Raw genomic sequence first — 19,322 nt, 5'->3', positions numbered from 1 at the left:
TTTTACTTAATGTAACATCAAGGTTGTAAGCAACATGGCCTACGCGGCAACGCGGGCATTTCTAGTGGACACTATGGGTTGAGAATGGTCTTAGTCACCCTCGTCCAAACAGAATCTTAGCAGCTACTCGGGCAGTCTCCAAGGAGAATCAGCCGCCAAGGAGAATCAGCCGCCCAATTTTACAAGGATGAAATTCAAACAAAAAACAGCAAGTGGAGCCTGCCCGCCGTTGAACGCGTCGCGCAACGATCGAGCAGCTAGTGGGCAGGGAGTGGGACAAGCAGCAGCGACCGTTTCTCTTCGGCAACCAGCAGCAGCGCCCGGCCGGCACTCCTGCATGCAAGCTGCACACGGCAAAAAATTAAAGCCTGACGGTGATCCCGTAGCTTGCAGGCTTGATTGATGCAACGAACGTACAGGAGCAGACTCGGCACTCCGCACTCCTCTCTCTGTTTCGTGATAGTGCGACTCGTCTTGGGGGCACAAGCTATGGCCTAGCGATTAATTACTTGCCAGCATGGGGGCTTTCTCACTACTTCTCCATCCTCCGTCTCCGCAAAAATCCAAATTAGCTGACCATGTCCTTCCCTATTGGGTAGGGATACAAGTGGGTACCCAATAGTGTTTTATGGGTCAACTAAATAATTACGATAGCATGTCATTCTAATTTATTTTTCCTCCTATGTTAATTACGCATATACTAGCTTAGTTCATTTTATCAAAATTTTGGATCGACCCAATGACCCAAAATAAATATAACTTGCATCCCTACTACTGAGGATGGTTTGATCACATAACCAATTCTCTTCTTTGGAAGCATTATTTGACTCATGGGAGTAAATAGAAATATATATCTCAATAACCACACCCTTGACATCCTCGATGAACAAAAACGATCTATATTTTGAAACGGAGAAGTAGACAACAGTACAACACCGCCTAATCCTTGCACCTTAAGCACAGCTGGATGGACAATTGAGTATGAGCAGGCATTGACTTCAATAGACGCGCCAGCTAACAATTAATGCATTGTTGTCAAGATTCTATATTTCATATGCCCCGATCAGACTATATTTTATTTTTACATCTTAATTAATTCATGTACATCTTATAACAAAAACAAGGGCATTGCATTTAAAATGGTTCTCGGCGGCGGCGGCGGCGAGAGAGAGAGAGACTGCCTCGGCTGCGCACTGGTCCGGCGTTGACGGAGCAAGAAAGCTTCTGCAGGTGCAGGATTGCTTGACACCAAATGCTGTTTGCCCCTTAGGTAGTACAGGTGCATGTTGCAATGGCATATTGGCCCCTTGGAGTCTGCCCATAGCTTGTGAGGGACGTGTTCGTGCTATGTCCAGTCCACCCATCATCACCCATTCCAGGAGGGAGGTGTGCGTGCTTTATTTCCGTGTGATGTTTTACAACATTTTACTCTCTCATCAGTTTTAATTTTAAACACCGTTGGCCCGTTGTCAACTTTTTGGTTCTTTCTTTCTTGATATGATTGATTGAATAAAGCAATGTGATGTGCTGTGCTTCCAACTAAAACGAATATTCCTTCATCAAACAAGAGTGGAGCACAATATTGTTATTCCTTCATCAAACGAATAAACCGTCTATTAGAAAGGGTAACATTGTCATTGGTTACTTAATAAAAAATGAGAAGAATTTTTAGATTTTTTTTGCATTTTAGCCCCTCCCCCCTCGTGCATCTGGCGCCGATCGCATCTGCTGCCTGCCGCCGCCCGTCCTTGTCGAGGCCACTAGAGCCCCTCGGCTGTTCCCTTCCAGGTCGCCGCCGGACTGCAGGCGGCACCGGCAACTCATTCTTGTTGCGCCACCGCGGGCCTTGCTTCGTGCGTTTCCACGGGCGCCGCCGGCCGCGGTCGGCCTCCTGGTTGTGGGCGTCCTCCGCGTCGTGCCTGGGCTACGTGGCGGGCAACGGCTTGGCGCCGTCACGCAGCTTCGCGTCTGTGAGGCGCGGCCGAAAGGGCAGGCAGCCGCCTGCGGGCACATCTCGTCACTACGGGCGGCGGGAGGTATGCTTGCTCCATGCTCGTGCAGCCCCTTCCTTGCCCATCTTGCGAGGATCTTGTCTCAGATTTGATGAACTGCATCTGTATCCGAGGGGAATGTGGAGAGGCTTCAGAACGAAGCAGCGACCTCGTAAGGCTCGTTACTTGACAGGTACATTTCTGTCCATGCCGCTATTGTTTCTTGATTTAGGTAGCTAATGAGATTATTTATCTCTCCTTAATTCAGTCGCATTTCAGGTTAGTCCGTTCATCTGCTCTGCTCCGTTCCTACCTCTTTTTTTTTTTGGAGAAAGGGGAGCCGATCCCCCCGGCCTCACGGAGGCTTAAACGGCGGTGCAGCGCCTCGGGTTCGAGCCCGGGCAGGTGCGCTCCCCACCCGGAGGCCGCACCAACCGAGCGCCGTTCCTACCTCTTCACCATGGTTAGCTGGATTTTGATGAAATTAATTTGTGGTGTGTGTGTGTGTGTGTGTGTGTGTGTGTGTGTGTGTGTGTGTGTGAAGTCTGCATTGGCAAACCACAACTACAGGTATCTATCATTTGCATTATTGGTGACTTTCTAAGTACTGTGCATGAATGTCTTGTTTATATAGCATGAATGAGCATTCAAATCTGAATGAGTTCATTGCATACTAGAACTGGTCCATTGGATGTGACCACTTCTTGCTTATCACCAGCAAATTGACGTTGGCCTAAATTATGTGGAATTGTAAATATAAATAGCCAGTGTGATCTGCTTACGAATCGGCTTATTTTTTCCATCCAATAATATAATACTTGCAGCCAGGTAAATGATAGTACTTTAAGTAGTTGTGTCTCAATGCTATTTTATTTTCTTGAACTTTGCTGAAAAGCGTAAAGTATCAGTGATTTCATGTTCGTTGCAGAATTAAACTGTGCACCTTAACTGAAAACCAAATAGCTGACATTTTCTTGCTATTTAATATTTAATTTGCCTTCTAGGACACCACCCGCCCCCCAACCAAACAACAACAACAATATAGCCTTTCCCCCCAACCACACACACACAAAAAAAATTGTTAGCTTTGTACTTGCAGAAAACACATGACCTCCTTGTGTTAATACTGAATACTTAGCTAAATCCATGTATATGAGTGTTAGATTATGATTCACGCTTCATCCCTTCACAGGCGCCGTCAGCCTCCTGGTTGTGGGTGTGTGCCGCCGCTTGTGCTCGCCCCCTGACATGACACTCGCCGTAAGTGATCTTTGATCAGCTTGTCAAATTTTAATATGGCTTTTCCATTTAACTAGATAAATCTCCTGACACTCCCATGACACTACTCCTGATGTAAAGACAAGTCTTGCATTTAGCTTTCTCCCAAATCAAAATTTTTATTTAAACTTTGATCATCAATAATTAAAAATCATATAGATAGGTCTGCTACAGGTCATGGATACTAGGCGCTACAAGGGTTGCCGAAATCTCTTCAAACTTCAAAGACAGGACACAAAAGTTAGGATTTCATTTTACTGTTCCCTTTTCTTCGGAGCATTGGTTTTGATCATACGTATCTATGTGCTCTAGAGACCCAGCAGCATAGACATGGCATTGTGCCAAACAATTCCATCTTGCCCCATTCTTGCATAGAGCCATAGTGCGAAAAGAACCAGAGTGGACACAAAGGCAACCCCGAGGAGATGGGATGTTCTGATACACACGGAGCTATAATCATCTATGAAAAGTCATGTCTACAATCATCCTACTGAACAGTTTGAGAGGGTGTAGGAATTCGAGTTCTTCATTGATTTCCACATCTGAACTTGGCTTTCTTTCTACTTTCTGGTACCTCTAATGTTCTCCAGGGCCTATGTCACTTTCAAGCTCAACAGTACCTAGGACTCGTACGACTAAAAAATTGACCTAAGAGTCAGTCTGTTAAAGGTAACTGAGGCACGAAGGGGAGATCTGGAAGGATGTAGTGCGGGGGTTGCTCTGCTCTGCTCTGCTCTGCGGTGGGGCGTTCCCTGCCTGCACAAAGAAATAGCAAGTGGTGAGACAGATCGCAGAAGCACTTATTACCAAGGGAGTTACAGGCGAATTGCAGTTTCTCTGTACCTCGGATGTGATGCAGTTTATTATAGCATCACAGAGTTGTTTACGATGAGAAGTATAGCCATGATTTGCTCTCTTAATGACATGCAGTTTGTGGTTCGGTATAAGCCTTGCAAACTCATATGCATCTTCCACAGGTATGATCTTATCAGCTGAACCATGAATTGTGAAGAACCTGGAAAAAGAGTTGATCAACAATTGCATGAGGACAATTTTGTTCTAGCGCATGCGTACACTTAGCCAAACATGCAGGAAATGAAGTACTTTGAGTTCTATAAAATGCATGGAGATGACAAGTTTAACATGATACTGTATGTTGCCGGTTGCTTAAAATGTATTAGTATGAAGGGAAATGATGCTTAAACTAATTTCTTAACCTGCATTCCTTGCTGATGGAAAGACATGCTGCATGCATATCAGTGTTCAATCGTTCCATCAGGCTCTCTTTTGTTACTTTGTACAAAACTATTCCTTCATTGGAATGAACAAACGGTCAGTAGCTATCCATGAAAGAGAAATAAGCTACATATTGGCATATAAGAGTTGTTAAGAAAATAAGTAGCTATGCATATAAAAGGCTCTAATGTTCCCTTACCTGATTTGTTCACGACGTCAATGTAACCTTCTTTGTTTATTCTATCCATAAATTCTTTGCCTAGACGCTCTTCAACTCCTTTCTCCAAATAAAATCGACCAGAAAGGTTAACAACCATGGGAAATTGGGAACATCGCCGTAGATAGAGGCATATAGAACCACCACACTTCCACCTGAAGGTAAAGAGATAAGTTCAGTGACTTCTCCAAATTGCCTAGACAGAATGATAGCTGCAGTGGCTACAACTTGCTTTTGGAGAGATGAGACTAGACAAAGTATGAAAACTTAGCATCTAGTAATATGAAAACTAAATTGATAAAAGTCTATTTGAATGCCAAGTCACTGAAGCTGCACCATATTTTTTTTTCTGAACTCATAATGCTGCACGTGCTTATGTACAGGTATGCAGCAAGGTTTAAAGGTCTGACTCCTATACAAGTTCTTGTTGAACTTAATACATTGTTTTTCTACCTATGTTCAATAACGGATTAATGGAGCAACAACTTTAAAACGAAAACAAAAGATTACACAATTATAGAAACACAAAGTAGAGGACGACTACAACCCACCTTTGCTGTGACCAACAATTGCTGTTACATCATACTTCTCCTGGTGAAGATATGATACAACAGAATGCAAGTCATCAGCCTCCTTCCTGTAGTTGCCGTACTGGAATTCACCTTCACTTTCTCTAAAAAGCATGATCAAAGGCATCATTTGAATGCAGCTATGGACCAGGTTTTGTTATCAAACTTAAAAAAATAGACAGTACAAAACAATGTACCAAGCAATACCATTTCAAACAGTTTGAATGCAAAGACAAAGAAGATCGCACAAATGTTTGTATGTTTATTTCTCTGGAGAAGGGTCTCCATATGCTCAAAAAATGCAGGTCTAAGATACAAGTAAAATCTGAAATTGAAGTGATATTGCGGTGATATACATAGTGAGTAACGGTAAGCATCAGGTAGATCCAAAATTCCACATGCAAACTTACCCATTTCCACTGAAATCAAAGTGAAAGGCCCCAATCCCTTGCTTTGTCAATGCAGTCGCAAGATCAATCATGATGCTATCATCCTGAAAATAATCATCACATTTATTAGATCAAGAAACAATATATGCAAGCTCCTAAAAAAAGAGGTTTAGTTTTCTACAATTTGCATTAAAACATGCAACATTCTAAGCTAAGCAACCATGTGTTGAGGAGACTGAGGTAAAGCTTCTCCGTCAGATAATGACAAGTCCATGTACCTTGCAAGCCACGAAGCCATGGCACAGGACTACAAGTCAATGTTTTAAATAGCGGGCTATGACATTTAGCGGCAATGATCCTAAAATGCTGATAGCGGAAGCTATAGCCAGATATAGCGGGCTATAGCCGGCTATAGCGGGCTATTTCTCCTAGCGGTAGCTCTCCAAAAAGACTATAGTGGAAGATAGCGGCAGCTATAGCTGGCTGGCTATTTAAAACTTTACAACCTTGTTCGAACCTGCGTGGTGCAGCATCCCCACAAGATTCTCGCCATGCTTGTTCGCTACCACCACTCTCAGTACCGGAGTAGCTGTTCAGAAACATGGAGTCAACAATTCGAAGATAACCTCGAGGGCAAATCATTACTGCGAATCTCAATTCACAACAATGCGGAAGTAGTAATTCAGGAAAAGAGAGGCGCTCACGGGGATTGTGGGCATCTTTGGATGAGACGAGCGGGTGGGCCATGCCTGGCTGTCGGCGGCGACCTTGCGCCCCCGGTGGGGATCCTATTTGGAGGGCTCTGGCGTCGACCACGGTCCCGGCCGCGGCAAGAGCAGCGTCGACCACGGCGAACTCGCGAAGCAGGCGAGTTCGGGAGGAAATAATAGCAGGGCGGCAATCCGATTGAAGTGCAGTTCTTCCTGCTATACCTGATCAAAGCCCGAGTTGGGTTTGGGACTGAGGCGTAGCTCAGCTGGCAAGAGAAGCCGGTGTGCTCCCTGCCCGCCGCTTTCGAAGCCGTGCTTAGACGCCTGGTGCCCACCAGGAGATTTATTCCCGATTTGTGCGGTTGTATCCTCATACACGTATGCAGCACAATAGGAGGCGATGTTCTCGTCGCTAAACGAAGCCTGGTCTTCGTGAATATATTGTATGCGTGTCTCTGTGTAAAAATTTAGGTCTAGCGTGCGCCTTAGAGATGTGTGTGAGGTGTGTGGGTTGTGTGTTGTGTGTGTTGAGCGTGTGTTCAAATACTACAATTTGTACTCCAGATCTGAGGAATAAAAAAAAGTCCGAGTCAGATCGGATCTGAAAAAATCTGACACTTTTTTTGGGCCCGTGCCTACCCGAACCCAAGCATCGGGTTGGAAATCGTGGCCCGTGCCCGCCCGTTGCACGGCCCGACGGCCCACGGGTCGACCCGATGACCCGACACCTCATCCGCCCCCGCTCAACGTCGCCAGCGAAATTAGCTCGTTGCTGTTCTTGTCGCCGGTGGCTTGGCTGCTGGAGCATATGCAAGACGGGGGTGGCCTGGGTGCTGTTGGAGAAGACGGCGATTGGGGGAGTCCAGTGATCCACGGCTCCACGCGCAAACGCCGGAATTGAGCGCGCGGAGGCGGAGCACCTTGTGCGATTAGCAAGAAGACGGGGGAGGTCGAGAGGATTCGGTGGCCATCGTGGCCTCATGGGATGTGGGGACATCAATCTATGTTGGGCTGGGCCACTAGATTTTCTCTGGGCTTGTAGGAATTTAATGGATGGTAGGGGTTTTCAGGCCGTCGGGTCGGCCCGCAGGTTAAAATTACAGCCGGTGCCCGACCCGAAATTGCGCTTTTTTCTTTTTTATATTTTTTAAAAATAAAAATTTCAAAAATATATGTCCGTTTTGAAATATTTCAAAAATATCTCCCGGTCACCCCCATAGGGCGACAGGCCCTAAGTGTAATTTTTTTCTTCAAATTTGCAACGATGTCCCTGAAAAAAAGGGTCTGTCGCCCCCCACGGGCGATAGGGGGCCTGTCGCCCCCCCCTCGGGCGACCGCTGGGCCCGGCCCACGGGCGCGGCAGGGGGGCCTGTCGCCCCTCTGCAGGCGACAGGGGGGGCCTGTCGCCCCCCACGGGCGACCGGGGCAACCCCCCTATATAAGCTCCAACCCCCCTTCTCTCCTCATTTGAGCCCGAAAATTCCACCAAAAATATAGAAAAAAAGAGAGAGGTGAGGAGAAGGGAAGCGGCGAAGCCCTGCCGGATTCAGCACTTGTGATCTGCAGGTTAGTACATTTAGTTTATATAATTTTTTTTATTTAAGTACTACGCATTTAAGTAGGAGTAATTTAAGTAGGGGTGAGTAATTTAATTTAATTAGTGCTATAGTAGAACCATTTAAGTAGGAGTTTAATGATACTTTAGTTTGTAGTTACGTAGTAGTAAATTAGTTTAGAAAATTAGTACTATGCATTTATTATTACAATTGCAGTACTATTAGGGACGTGTTTATAAATTAATTATGATTTAGAATAGAATTTGGCATATGTAGTATAGAATTTGAGTGTCATCACGTAGTTATGAATATTTATATGTTGTAGTTGAATTTCATACTTAGTTTTTATGGATTATTGAATAAAGTAGTAAAGTAAAGAGTATAACTCGATAAGTATTATGTGATATACAGATATGTCGAGCAAGATGCAGTTTCAAGTATTTTATGGTGACTACAATGTTATGTATGGGCCAAATGGAGTAGATCTTTCTGCCTTTAAGTGCACATCTAGCGCCATAGATAAACATCTGGAAAGGAGTTTTGGTTCCATATGTAAGTGGCTGCAGCGTGGGTTCCGTGTTGATCCGTTGACACATGTGATCACCGTCCAATCTCTTGTTAATTGGGAGGTAGAAAGTGAATTATGGGAATTGATGATGATACACAGCACTGATGACTGGCAGAAGTACATGCAAGCAGCTCTAGAGCGTGGGTGGCCTCTGGCCATTCTTGTTCAAATCCGGGAGAAGACACAAAATGAAATCCAACATTGTGTAGATCAAGGAACTCCGAGTATTCGAAGAGAGACCAATTATGTTGAGCAAGATGAGTCAGAAGAGACAGAGAACCAAAACATGGGACCACAGTGCCTTGCTGATGAGGGAGAGAGAGGATACATAGCATTGTCGACGAAATGGAGGCAGAAGACCAAACCGCAATAGAGATGGAAGAATATGAGGGCTCATTTGATGACGAGCAGTACTATTTGCCAAAAGAGTGGAATGAGCTTGGTTTTGGCAGTCATGTCGCAGAAGATGTACGAAATCAGGAGTGGGAGTACAGAGGGAATGAGGTAGTGCAAGGTGCAACATATCCAAACATTGAAGCCGTAAAAGATGCTGTGAGACTATGGGCAATATCATTGAAACGAGAATTCAGAGTCGTAAAGTCTGGCAGTAAAGAATATGAGGTGAAGTGTGTGAATGATTGATGTCCATGGCGAGTACATACATTCAAGGGAAAATGGAAGTCAAACTGAAAATGTTCCATTGTGACAGAGCACACTTGTTTGCTGTCAGAAGTTCTTTCCTCGCATCGCAATATATCTTGCGACTTTGTTGCAAAGCAAATATATGGGTTTATTATGGACAACCTAAATTATGAGCCAAAAATGATTGTTCGACACATTGAGCAGACTTACTAGTACAGCATCAGTTATTTGAAGGCATGGCGGGCTAAACAAAGGGTGTTCGAGATGCGGTTCGGCACATACGAGGCATCATATGATAACCTACCTCGTATGTTATCCCAGGTTGCTGCTAGAAATCCTAGAAGCTTTTATGACACATACCTCGTACCAGCCGTGACTAGGGGACAAAGAATTATGCAACGAGCCTTCTTTTGCATAGGTGCTTGTGTTAGAGCATTTCAGTTTTGTCTTCCGGTGATCTGCATTGATGGCACATTTTTGACTGGAAGGTATAAAGGTCAGATACTCACCGCAATCGGTGTAGATTGCAACAACCAAATAGTTCCGCTCGCATTTGCATTTGTTGAGAATGAGAACATAGACAGTTGGTATTGGTTCCTTGAACGAGTGAAGATTCATGTTGTTGCTGCACGTCCAGATGTGTGCCTTATTAGTGATAGGCATGCAGGTCTGCTGCAATCAATACTGAAATTGCAACGTGGAACTGCGACAACGCCTCCATTGTGGCCCGATGTCCAAAACAGGTGGTGCATTAGGCATATGAGTGCAAACTTCTATGACCACTTCAAGAACAAGGATCTTAAGAACCTGTTTAAAAGGTTGTACACCCAAAATCAATAGAGAAAATTCAATGCATTATGGCAGATGCTTGATCAGTTGACTGCAGAGCTAGTGAAGGTAAAGGCATCAGGAGCAGGCACGAGTCAGGCTGCAGAGGCTAGGGATTCAATTGAGAAGCCATTTTCACACTGGATTCGAGGTGCACATAAGGAGAAATGGTCATTCATGTATGATACCAACGGAATACGGTATGGTATTCAGACAACGAACCATGCAGAGTGTGTCAATATGGTTATGCGTTCTTGTCGTGCCTTTCCTCTTGTGGGAATTGTTGAGTTCATCATGTATGGGTGCATGAAGTATTTGTGAGAGCGTTACACGGCTGCAAGCATAAACATCAGCAACCCCCAAATTCAGTTTTACAAAAGAGTGACACAATATATGCAAGAGAAGATTGAAAAGGCCAAACTGCACCGCGTCATATCGACAGGTACAATGGAGCATAGATTTGAGGTTCTATGCAAGGATAGAAGTGGTCATGGTATCCGTAGAGATAGGGTGGTACAGGAGAGTTTGATTACAGTAGATGGCAAAGCCTTCTGCTCCTGCATGAAGCCTAAGTTATTGCATTTGCCATGCTCCCATCTCATTGCGGCATGTGCAGAGTCTGCGTTGCAGCCAGGAGTATTTCTTTCACCTTACTTCAGGAAGGAAGCAGCTGTATCCACCTGGGGACATGAGGTATACGGGATTAGAATTGTGGGGCCTTTCACTCAGGATACTGAGAATAAGATGTTTATTCCTGATCCAGCCACTAAGAAAGGCAAAGGCCGCCGTCAGACACGTCGTATTCGGAATGGTATGGACGAGTCGGAAGCAAGCAAGGCACAAAAGCGTTGCAGCCAATGTGGAGCATTGGGTCACAACTACAAGAAGTGTCCTCAGAATGCACTTCACGATGCTGCTGACGTCGGTCCTTCCGGAAATCCCAGAGATGGAGCATCTCCTACGTTCAGACGAGCATCGGCGAGAATTGCTCGTGGAAGGCATTCGGTGTCATGATCCACAATTGTATTTCATTATTTGTAATATGTAGTAATGAAATATTGCAGGTATGTAATGAAATATTATTGTACCTATGTGTTCAGTTTGTATGAAACATATATGTACCTATGTGTTCTCATATATTTTTGAAAATGCAGGTATGGAGATGGACTCCTTGCTAGACCCAGTTATCGACTCGAGCCACAGGTCTTACTTTGCAGCTGTTGAGCACCGAGCCCTAGAGGTGCTACGTCCTCGTCCACCCGGGGAGGCGATCTCTATACACCACGATTGGTGTGACAGGTATGTAATGAAATATTATTGTTTATCACTTATGTATTCGTCGGTATTCCTTTATTTAGACAATTTTGTTTATTGCAGGTTACGTGAGGCCGGTCTACTGACTCAGAGCCATCTTGTCAAGGTTGGGCCTATTCAGCTCGACCGATCCCTCCTGACGGCGCTCGTTGACAGATGGAGGCCGAAGACACACACGTTCCACCTCCCGTGTGGGGAGATGACTCCTACGCTGCAGGACGTGGCCTACCTCCTCGGCCTCCCTATCGACGGGGAGGCTGTAGGTCCGCGTGTGGCGGCGGCCTCGTGGAAGGATGACCTGGAGGCCCGTTTTGCCCTGGTTGACTGCGTGGAAGAAGCAGGTCCGATCAACCCGCACCCGCGAGCAGCAGGTCCTTCGAAGACCTGGTTCCTACAGTTTACAGTACGTATTCATTCCCGATGAGGGCGCAGGACCTTCTTCTTTTCCCTTTCGACCAGATAACGAGACCTTCACCTTAGACGACTTCGACAGCTTGAGTCCAGAAGAGCCTGCCGCGCAAGGTGACCCCGATGTCTTGGGGTATTCACAGCTAGGAGGAGCACCACTTGGGATCTCTCAGTAGCAGACACCGCAGCCCCTTGTGCGTCCTGAGCGACAGGTGAGGTCTCCGGATGTTCTCACCTACTTCGAGGGCCATGTCCGTGCCCAGCAGAGGGCTAAGAGGGTCCGACGCCCTAGGGGTGGTTAGATATACCCAATGTCTGGAGGTGGGTCTAGCGGGAAGAATTACTACGGTTTTAGGAAAGGAAAAAGGGGAAGAAAGGGAGACCCCATAATATGGGAGGGGCCTCTTAGGCCTGATTCCTTTCCGGAACCAGTGTTTGAGTTTCCACCACAGCACAAGAGTGAATTTACCAATGAAACTCCTCTTCGACAATATGATAACCGTAGCGAACCGTGGCCAAAATGCAGACATGGTGAGGACTGCTTAGTGCAGATGTGCACCGACGGGATGGATGGCGGTCGGCGTTTCTTTAAATGTCCACATGCATGGGTAATACTCGGTTGTTTCATTTCTTTATCTTCAATGAGACACTTTACATGAAATTTGTTTTGCAGTCTTCCGATGCTCCAGAAAACTGCGGTTTTACTAGGTGGGTCGATCCTGCACCAATTGATTCTGTTCAGGAGTTCATCGAATACCTCCAGATAAAGATCTTTGATCTGGAATGCAAGGTGAACCATTATGAGGAAGTGAGCGAGGGTAACAAAGACGACGAAGTTGATGATACCAGCAATGCTGCCGGTTCACAGGATGAACCATGCACTATTCCTTATTGCAACTGTCCTTGTCACAAGAAGAAGGGCCCTGCACCTCCGGCACCACCGCCTGCACCACCTGCAATGGGTGCATACTGCGGAGAAGGCTCAACGCAGTTTGCTACGTGGGGCTACGGCTACTAGAACTACCCTAGTGCTAGTGACTTGCTGCATCGTTGTATTTGTTCTGTTTTTTTAAATTACCTAAGGCATGTTAGGTTAGTCCGGAATCTGTTTACCGTAGTTTGCAACGGGTTCTGCCATGCCACTGCATGTGTGATGTGTGTTTCATTATCGTTGTTTTATGATGTAAAATTTGATGGTTCACATTATGTAATGCATTTCTTAGTTCTTATTTCTTATCGTTATATTAATTAAATGTGTGCTTTATAGTATTCTAGTCACATGAAAAGCTCCGAGGGCCATGTCCGTGCCCAGCAGAGGGCTAAGAGGGTCCGACGCCCTAGTGCTTTTTATACACTTTAACGTTCGCCTCTGATCACTCTCGTATTTTCCATTACATACAATAGATGGTATGTTTATACTTCGATGCTCCATTACGACTAAGTACGATTCAAACTCGACATTATGTACGTGTCCAGTGAATGCAAGTTTGGTACGAGACAAACATACAAGCATAATACAACATTAACAATACTAAATGCGAATACATCTTAAACCGATGAACATCATATGTTATAGATCATGGCATGAAATCATCTAGGTCGTCATCCCAGTTGACAGATGGTGGTGCTGCAGGTGGTGTACTATGGCTCGACGAACCTCTTGGCTTTCCCTTTTTATCTTTTCTAGATCTACGTTCATGTACAGGGGGAGGAACATCATGTGTTGGAGGCCATGGTTTGGGGGGCATGAAGTCATCCATGTCGTCATCCCAGTTAACACAATTTTGTGCTGCAGGTGGTGCAATATGACTTGACGAACCTCTTGCCTTTCCCTTTGTCTCCTTTCTGATTCTAGGTTCATGTACAGAGGGAGGAACATCATGTGTTGGAGGCCATGGTTTGGGGGGCATGAAGTCATCCATGTCGTCATTCCAGTTAACACAAGTTGGTGGTTGAGGTGCTAAAGCATGACTCGACGAACCTCCAGGCATCTGTTCTTGCGCAGGCCAAGTACTATCACCCGAAGATCTTATTCGCCTCCTTTGTCTAGTTTGCGGCATAAGTCCACCGAAGATACATACCAATTTACATAAATTTGGTATCGTTTTGTTAATCAACTCCGTGTCCTCGGGGTAATCCTAGCATATAATTAAAAAACAATGTTACTGTTTCATAAATATGGATTCGAAATGACGGACGAGATTACAACTGAATGAGAGTTACCTTAATGTGCATCTCATACACCTCTGGTCGCATCCATATCTTACAAGAACTTTGTAAGAATCCAATGATATTAGGATGATTCGCTAGTTCACATACTCTCATGTATATCTTCCGACGTTCTAGCAGGTGTCCCTTTACATCTTGCGTCGTAATACCTCAAAATAATGTGAAATCTTTAAACTCTACTACTTTGGACAACACCATCTCTATCGTACCATCCGCTAACGGATCCAACTTCTTACTGATAACAAGATGGGTCATGATATCAAGTATTATACTAGATTTTTCTTCGGTCCATGAAAATCCTCCACAATTGGAGGCAGCCATTGCCTTATGCTGCAATATCAATAAGGTACTTTCATAATTCTATTCTAATTCATAATTAATTTAAAAACAAGTATGTAATAGTACTGAAATTGTAATACTAAACGAGTGTTCTAAAGCACCAAATCTAATTCAGCTAATCCGCTAATTAAATTTAATTGTTATACAATATCAATGGATTCGTACGGAAGTTACCGGTAGATCACAAGTACGCAATTCGGCAGAGCTTCGCCGTTTTTCTTCTCATCACCCATCTCTTTTTTCCTGAATTTTTTGGCTCAAATGACAAAGGGAATGGCGGCATATGGCGGCCAGGGCTTATATAGGGGGAGGGGACCCTGTCGCCCCCCCCAACGGGCGACAGGCCCTGTCGCCCGTGGGGGGGGGGGGGGGGCGACATGCCCTTTTTTTCCAGGGACCTCGTTGCGAATTTGAAGAAAAAAAAATTACACTTAAGGCCTGTCGCCCTATGGGGGGCGACCGGGGGTATTTTTGAAATATTTCAAATGGACATATATTTTTGAAATTTTTATTTTTAAAAAATATAAAAAAGAAAAAGCCGCCCCGAAATTCTCTTCGGGCTAGAAGTACAGGCCCGAGGCTGCCCAACCGGACCGGGTTGGATTGGGCTTTTTTTTCGAATGGGTCGGTTTAGGGCCATCAGACCGAGGATCCTATACATCTTTCGGATAAAATTTTTGTTATTGATCTTCTCATGTTTGAGATCGGTGCGAGTAGAATAAGTGGACCAAATCAAACCAGTGAGGAAGTAGCGAGCGTGCGGCTATCTTATAGGTGGGGGGAGTAGGACACATGTCAGCGTCCGGTTGGCTGCTATGGAGGAGTGACGGGATGAAGGGGCTATTTGGTTTGAGCCTCGGCAAAGCTGCCTGGGCCAGGCAGCGCTCCCAGGTGTTGATTTTGATCGACTAAGGCTAAGATGGCTGACTGGCCAGCGAGCCACCTGCCAGGTCTCGATTCAAACAAGCCCGAAATCTCTTTTGAATCTAATATTTTGATTTTATTTTTTCTCTCAAACACAAATGTGTTTTGTATTCCGTTTGAACTATGCTATTACTTACAACTTATACAACAAAACAAGATCAAATATGAATATATTTTATTTTCCCCAAAAGACAACATTTTGTACGTACTAATTCAACATCAGTGATGTAGTGCTTCAACATTTCCACATTAAATGTTAAACCATTTTACTAAAATTGATGGACTAGATTTGAATAAATGTTAAATATAGTATCTTAAAATGTTGACCATATTAATTTAATATCCTAAAGTAAAAAAACTATTTAGCAAAATAATAAAATACCCAAGAAAGATGAAATAATAACAGATAAAATACTTGATTACTTTATCCCTTGCTCGGTGATGCCGTTGATCCTCACGCATTAAAAGAAAGCAGGTCTTCTTTTCAAAAGAAGAAGAAGAAGAAAGCAGGTTAGCTTGCAGCGGCTAGCTAATGATTTTCACGAGGGAGCTGCTGGTTTCCGCACACAAAAAGATAGCAGGCTGTGGACAGTGGGTGGACGGCTGGACGCAGCAGACGTGCGAGGCGGCCTCCGATTTTCTTATAGAGCGCGCGTGCGCCACCAGCGGCTACAGCGAACGGTGGCCCCTTTCTTATTTCTAGTGATAGAGATGCATATTTATTGCTAAAAGAATCACAATAATTTATTGCCGTGGATCGGTGAGGCCGCGCGGTTCCTATCAGATTTCTTATAGAGCGCGCGCCACAAGCGATTGCAGCGAACGGCAGCCACGTGTTTCTACTGCTTAGAGATGGAGACGGTGGCTGGCTTCCCAGTTTCTACCGTTTCGAATTCTACCGTCATTTTCGAAAATTCTAGTCCCGTTCTGTTTTATTCCCCTTTCCCCTTCCTTTAGCCTTGAGGTGCAGGTGAAGGGGATCCAATCGCTGGATTTGAGGGACACAAGGCGGCGAATCGATAGAGACCCACGTTGATCTCGACGTCACGCGCCGCGCTTGCCGTGCGATTCATCTGCGCCGAGACAGAGTATGCACGAGAAGTAAGCGGAAGCTGCACCGAGCTCGCCGCGCCTCCGTTTCGCCTGCTGCATGGGGCAGTACACCGGAGACAAGGAGGCAGCCGCGCCGAACTCCGCCGCGCTTCGTTCCCATGGGGGTACGCTGGAGTCGAGGAGGCAGCCGCGTCGAGCTCCGTCGCACTTCGGTCCCCTGCATCATGGGGGGGGGGGTACACCGCACTTCTAAATTTTTCATATACATGATCTGCAAGTTCTCAGTAGTTGTGTTCAAAGTTTTCAAGTAGTCAGTTTCGAGTTTTAGACTGAAACTTTATAAGTTTGGACATGTGATGTTTATATGCTCCATAGTTTTTTTCACAAATATGAATATGTATTATGTTTTCAAATATGTGCATTTGAAGCTAGGTATTCTATAAAAGTTTTTCATATAAGAGTCAAAAGCTTTCAAGATTCTACTATCAAGCGCCATTTGTAGAGCTTTAAAAGTCAAACGTAAATTTTTGCAGTGTGGAGTGCATATTTTACAATCTGGCAGTACATAGTTACATATATTCATAGTGCAAAGTTTGGAGTTACAAAGTTTTTTTTATCCAGAAGTACAATGTTTTGAAATGTGCAAGCAGTAATCCCCTTAATATAAAATGTAAAGATTAGAATAAAAGGTTTATATGTAAGAGTATAATGTTTGAATTGTGCTAGTACAAATGTCCAATATGCACAGAGTTTGGTGATTAGAAGGCCTAGAATGTAGAAAGTTATCAATGTAATTCTATTTTTTGTTATTTTTTCAAGGTTGTGGATGCATAATTTTTTTTTGGTGTATAAGTTTTTAAGAATTTTGTATTTGTTGTGCAATGTTCCCTTCATATCATTTGAAACCTAGAGGTGTACAAACTTTACAAGAAAATATTGGACATATGAGAACAAATTATTGGATATGTGACTATAAAGTTCTAGATCTAAGAGTAAGAATTTCTAAACATGGGGGTACAAAGTTTGTGTCGGGGCTAAAATTCTTTACTTTATACCCATAGTTTGAATGCTAGACCAAAGTTCTATATTTATAATTTGTAAGTTTGTAACATTTCAGTACAAAGGATTTGAAGTGCAATATGAGAGTTGAGATATAGAAAATATTCCATATATAGGTTAAAATTTTTATATGTAAGATTTAAAAGTTTATAATAGGCTAGTACAAAGTTCCTAACTTCAGAATGCAATGTTTATAATTAAAAAGTTCATGATTTTGAAGCACAAAGTTCTATATCTAGGAGTAAATTTTTTGATGATGTGACAACACAAAGTTTATGAATACTTTTTGTTTTTGAAGGAACTACTTTGCTGTGCCTAGCACTCTCCACTAGAAAATAAACTAATGCTTTTAAGTTCTGGTATTTTCGCAATTTTGGCCAGACATTTGCATAGTAGTTTTTTTTTTGACTAAACCATGGTGAATTCATTTTTGTGACTTTTATGACCATGATGTGTCCACATTAATGAAGCATCCCCACATATGTAGAGACTAAATGTGATACAAATATCAGTCCCAGGAGGCTGATAACACATTTATTCAACATGTGGTATAGTCACCGTACAAACCTCCGAGGAGGCGAACACTCGATACAAACGATAATAAGTAGTAAAACAGCTACGGTAATACACCAAAGCACGACCCAGACGGTCTCCAGCTCGGGCTCAGAGTGATGCGCTAGCAGAAACATCTTGCAGAGGACCAACACCACAGGCAAAGTTGGGCGCTGACGCAACCTCTACTCAACGTCTTCAACAACGAAATCCGGATCTTCTTCTGGAGAAAAACCACAAATATATATCGGGTGAGTACAGAAGTACTCAACAAGTCCAACCCCATCCAAGGAGGGGGTATCACAGATATGCACAGGATAAACCAAAGATAAGGCTGAGGTTTATTTGCAGTAAAGCTAGATTTTACACATACAGGGGTTTATTTTTTAAAAGAGTTTCCTTAAAGCCGTTTCTTGCTTATCCGGACAGTGAGTGGGGTTGATCCTACACCAAGGATCCAAGTTTTAATACTGCCGGACTCCCCATCCGCAGTAGCTCACGGCACAACTGCCGGACACCTTCCCAAAACAACTCACGCCATGAAAACATCTCTCCCAAAAGTCTAGTTGTGTGACCAAACCGTAACTCGCTTAATACCGTGAGCACGGCTATTCGAATAGGTTTTACACTCTGCAGAGTTATGCAACTTTGCCCACAAGTGGGGTACCACAGCATGATCACCTTAGTGTCGGTGCAGATCCCAACAAAGCCATTACCCACCTTAGTTAGACCTGACTAGCCAACACGTACTCCACCAAGGGACCATTGACCTAATACTGAGATTTAACCGGGGCATAAGTCACCACGACCTTATCCCTTCTCTTTGGTGTGACATCCCAAAAAATTACCAGAATAAATCACGCGCTAAAAATAATTTTCAAAACTCTTTTCATCATTGAGCTCAATCATTCCTAAACCCCTGAGCCCTATTTCCCCGAAACACTCATCAGATCTCTGTCCCGACACCCGATTTCAATCACTGTTCTATCTCCCTTTTTCTCCTCGCTCCGCGTGCGTCGCCGTCCGACCGGACGTCGCAGCGCGCGTGGCCGACCGGCTCCGTGATCGCCGCCACGAATATCGCCGGCGCGCGCTCTCTCTCTCCCTCCTTTTCTTTTTATTTTTTATTTTTCCATTTTCCTCCTTCTCCTCCCTTCCTCCCTCTCCTCTGCCGCGCGCTCCCGAGCACCGCTCGGCTTGGAGCCGCCCCCCATCCCGTCCGCGAACGCGCGCACGTCTGTCTGCCCCACGCGCTCCACGCGCACGCCCATGCGCTCCACGCGCGCCACGCGGCCGCGCCGCTCGCCGCGCCGCCCGCTGAGCCGCACTGCTCGCACAGCGCCGCCGCCTCGCCGCTCGAGCCCGCTCGGCGACAAGCACAGCGCCAGGGGCCCCTCCACGTGCTCGTCTCCCCACCCTGCGCGCCCTGCTCTGCCGAGCCGTCACGTCGCTGTCGCGAA

At 44.8% G+C, this 19,322-nt stretch overlaps 1 protein-coding gene and 1 pseudogene across 26 annotated transcripts; one reads left to right on the top strand and one right to left on the bottom strand.

Annotated features, from left to right (window-relative positions):
* Positions 1-1,639: 1,639 nt before the first annotated feature.
* On the top strand, positions 1,640-4,703 carry LOC120707183. Of its 26 annotated transcripts, none has more exons than XM_039992013.1 (5): positions 1,640-2,184; positions 2,260-2,270; positions 2,373-2,454; positions 3,184-3,251; positions 4,247-4,703. In XM_039992013.1, the coding sequence occupies exons 1-5, from the start codon at positions 1,656-1,658 to the stop codon at positions 4,250-4,252; spliced, it is 696 nt and encodes a 231-aa protein (XP_039847947.1). In that variant the 5' UTR covers positions 1,640-1,655; the 3' UTR covers positions 4,253-4,703. The 26 variants fall into 26 exon arrangements, 6 of the variants coding, with proteins under 6 accessions (XP_039847947.1, XP_039847948.1, XP_039847945.1 ...); XM_039992011.1 differs by lacking the exon at positions 4,247-4,703 and adding an exon at positions 3,433-4,230 and having other exon boundaries at positions 1,646-2,184; XM_039992012.1 differs by having other exon boundaries at positions 1,647-2,184; positions 3,860-4,477.
* On the bottom strand, positions 3,678-6,719 carry LOC120707182 (annotated as a pseudogene).
* Between the last annotated feature and the right edge of the window lie 12,603 nt (positions 6,720-19,322).

This window comes from Panicum virgatum, chromosome 5K (genome assembly GCF_016808335.1).
Source record: "Panicum virgatum strain AP13 chromosome 5K, P.virgatum_v5, whole genome shotgun sequence".
Lineage (NCBI taxonomy): Eukaryota > Viridiplantae > Streptophyta > Magnoliopsida > Poales > Poaceae > Panicum > Panicum virgatum.
This window is presented reverse-complemented; position numbering and strand designations above follow the sequence as displayed.

Coding starts and splice junctions, on each gene's coding strand:
- LOC120707183 (XM_039992009.1), top strand. CDS start 1,656: ATGAGAAGAATTTTTAGATTTTTTTTGCATTTTAGCCCCTCCCCCCTC. Junction 2,455..3,183: donor GTTCCTACCTCTTCACCATG/GTTAGCTGGATT, acceptor ATCCCTTCACAG/GCGCCGTCAGCCTCCTGGTT. Junction 3,252..3,428: donor CCCCTGACATGACACTCGCC/GTAAGTGATCTT, acceptor AAAATCATATAG/ATAGGTCTGCTACAGGTCAT.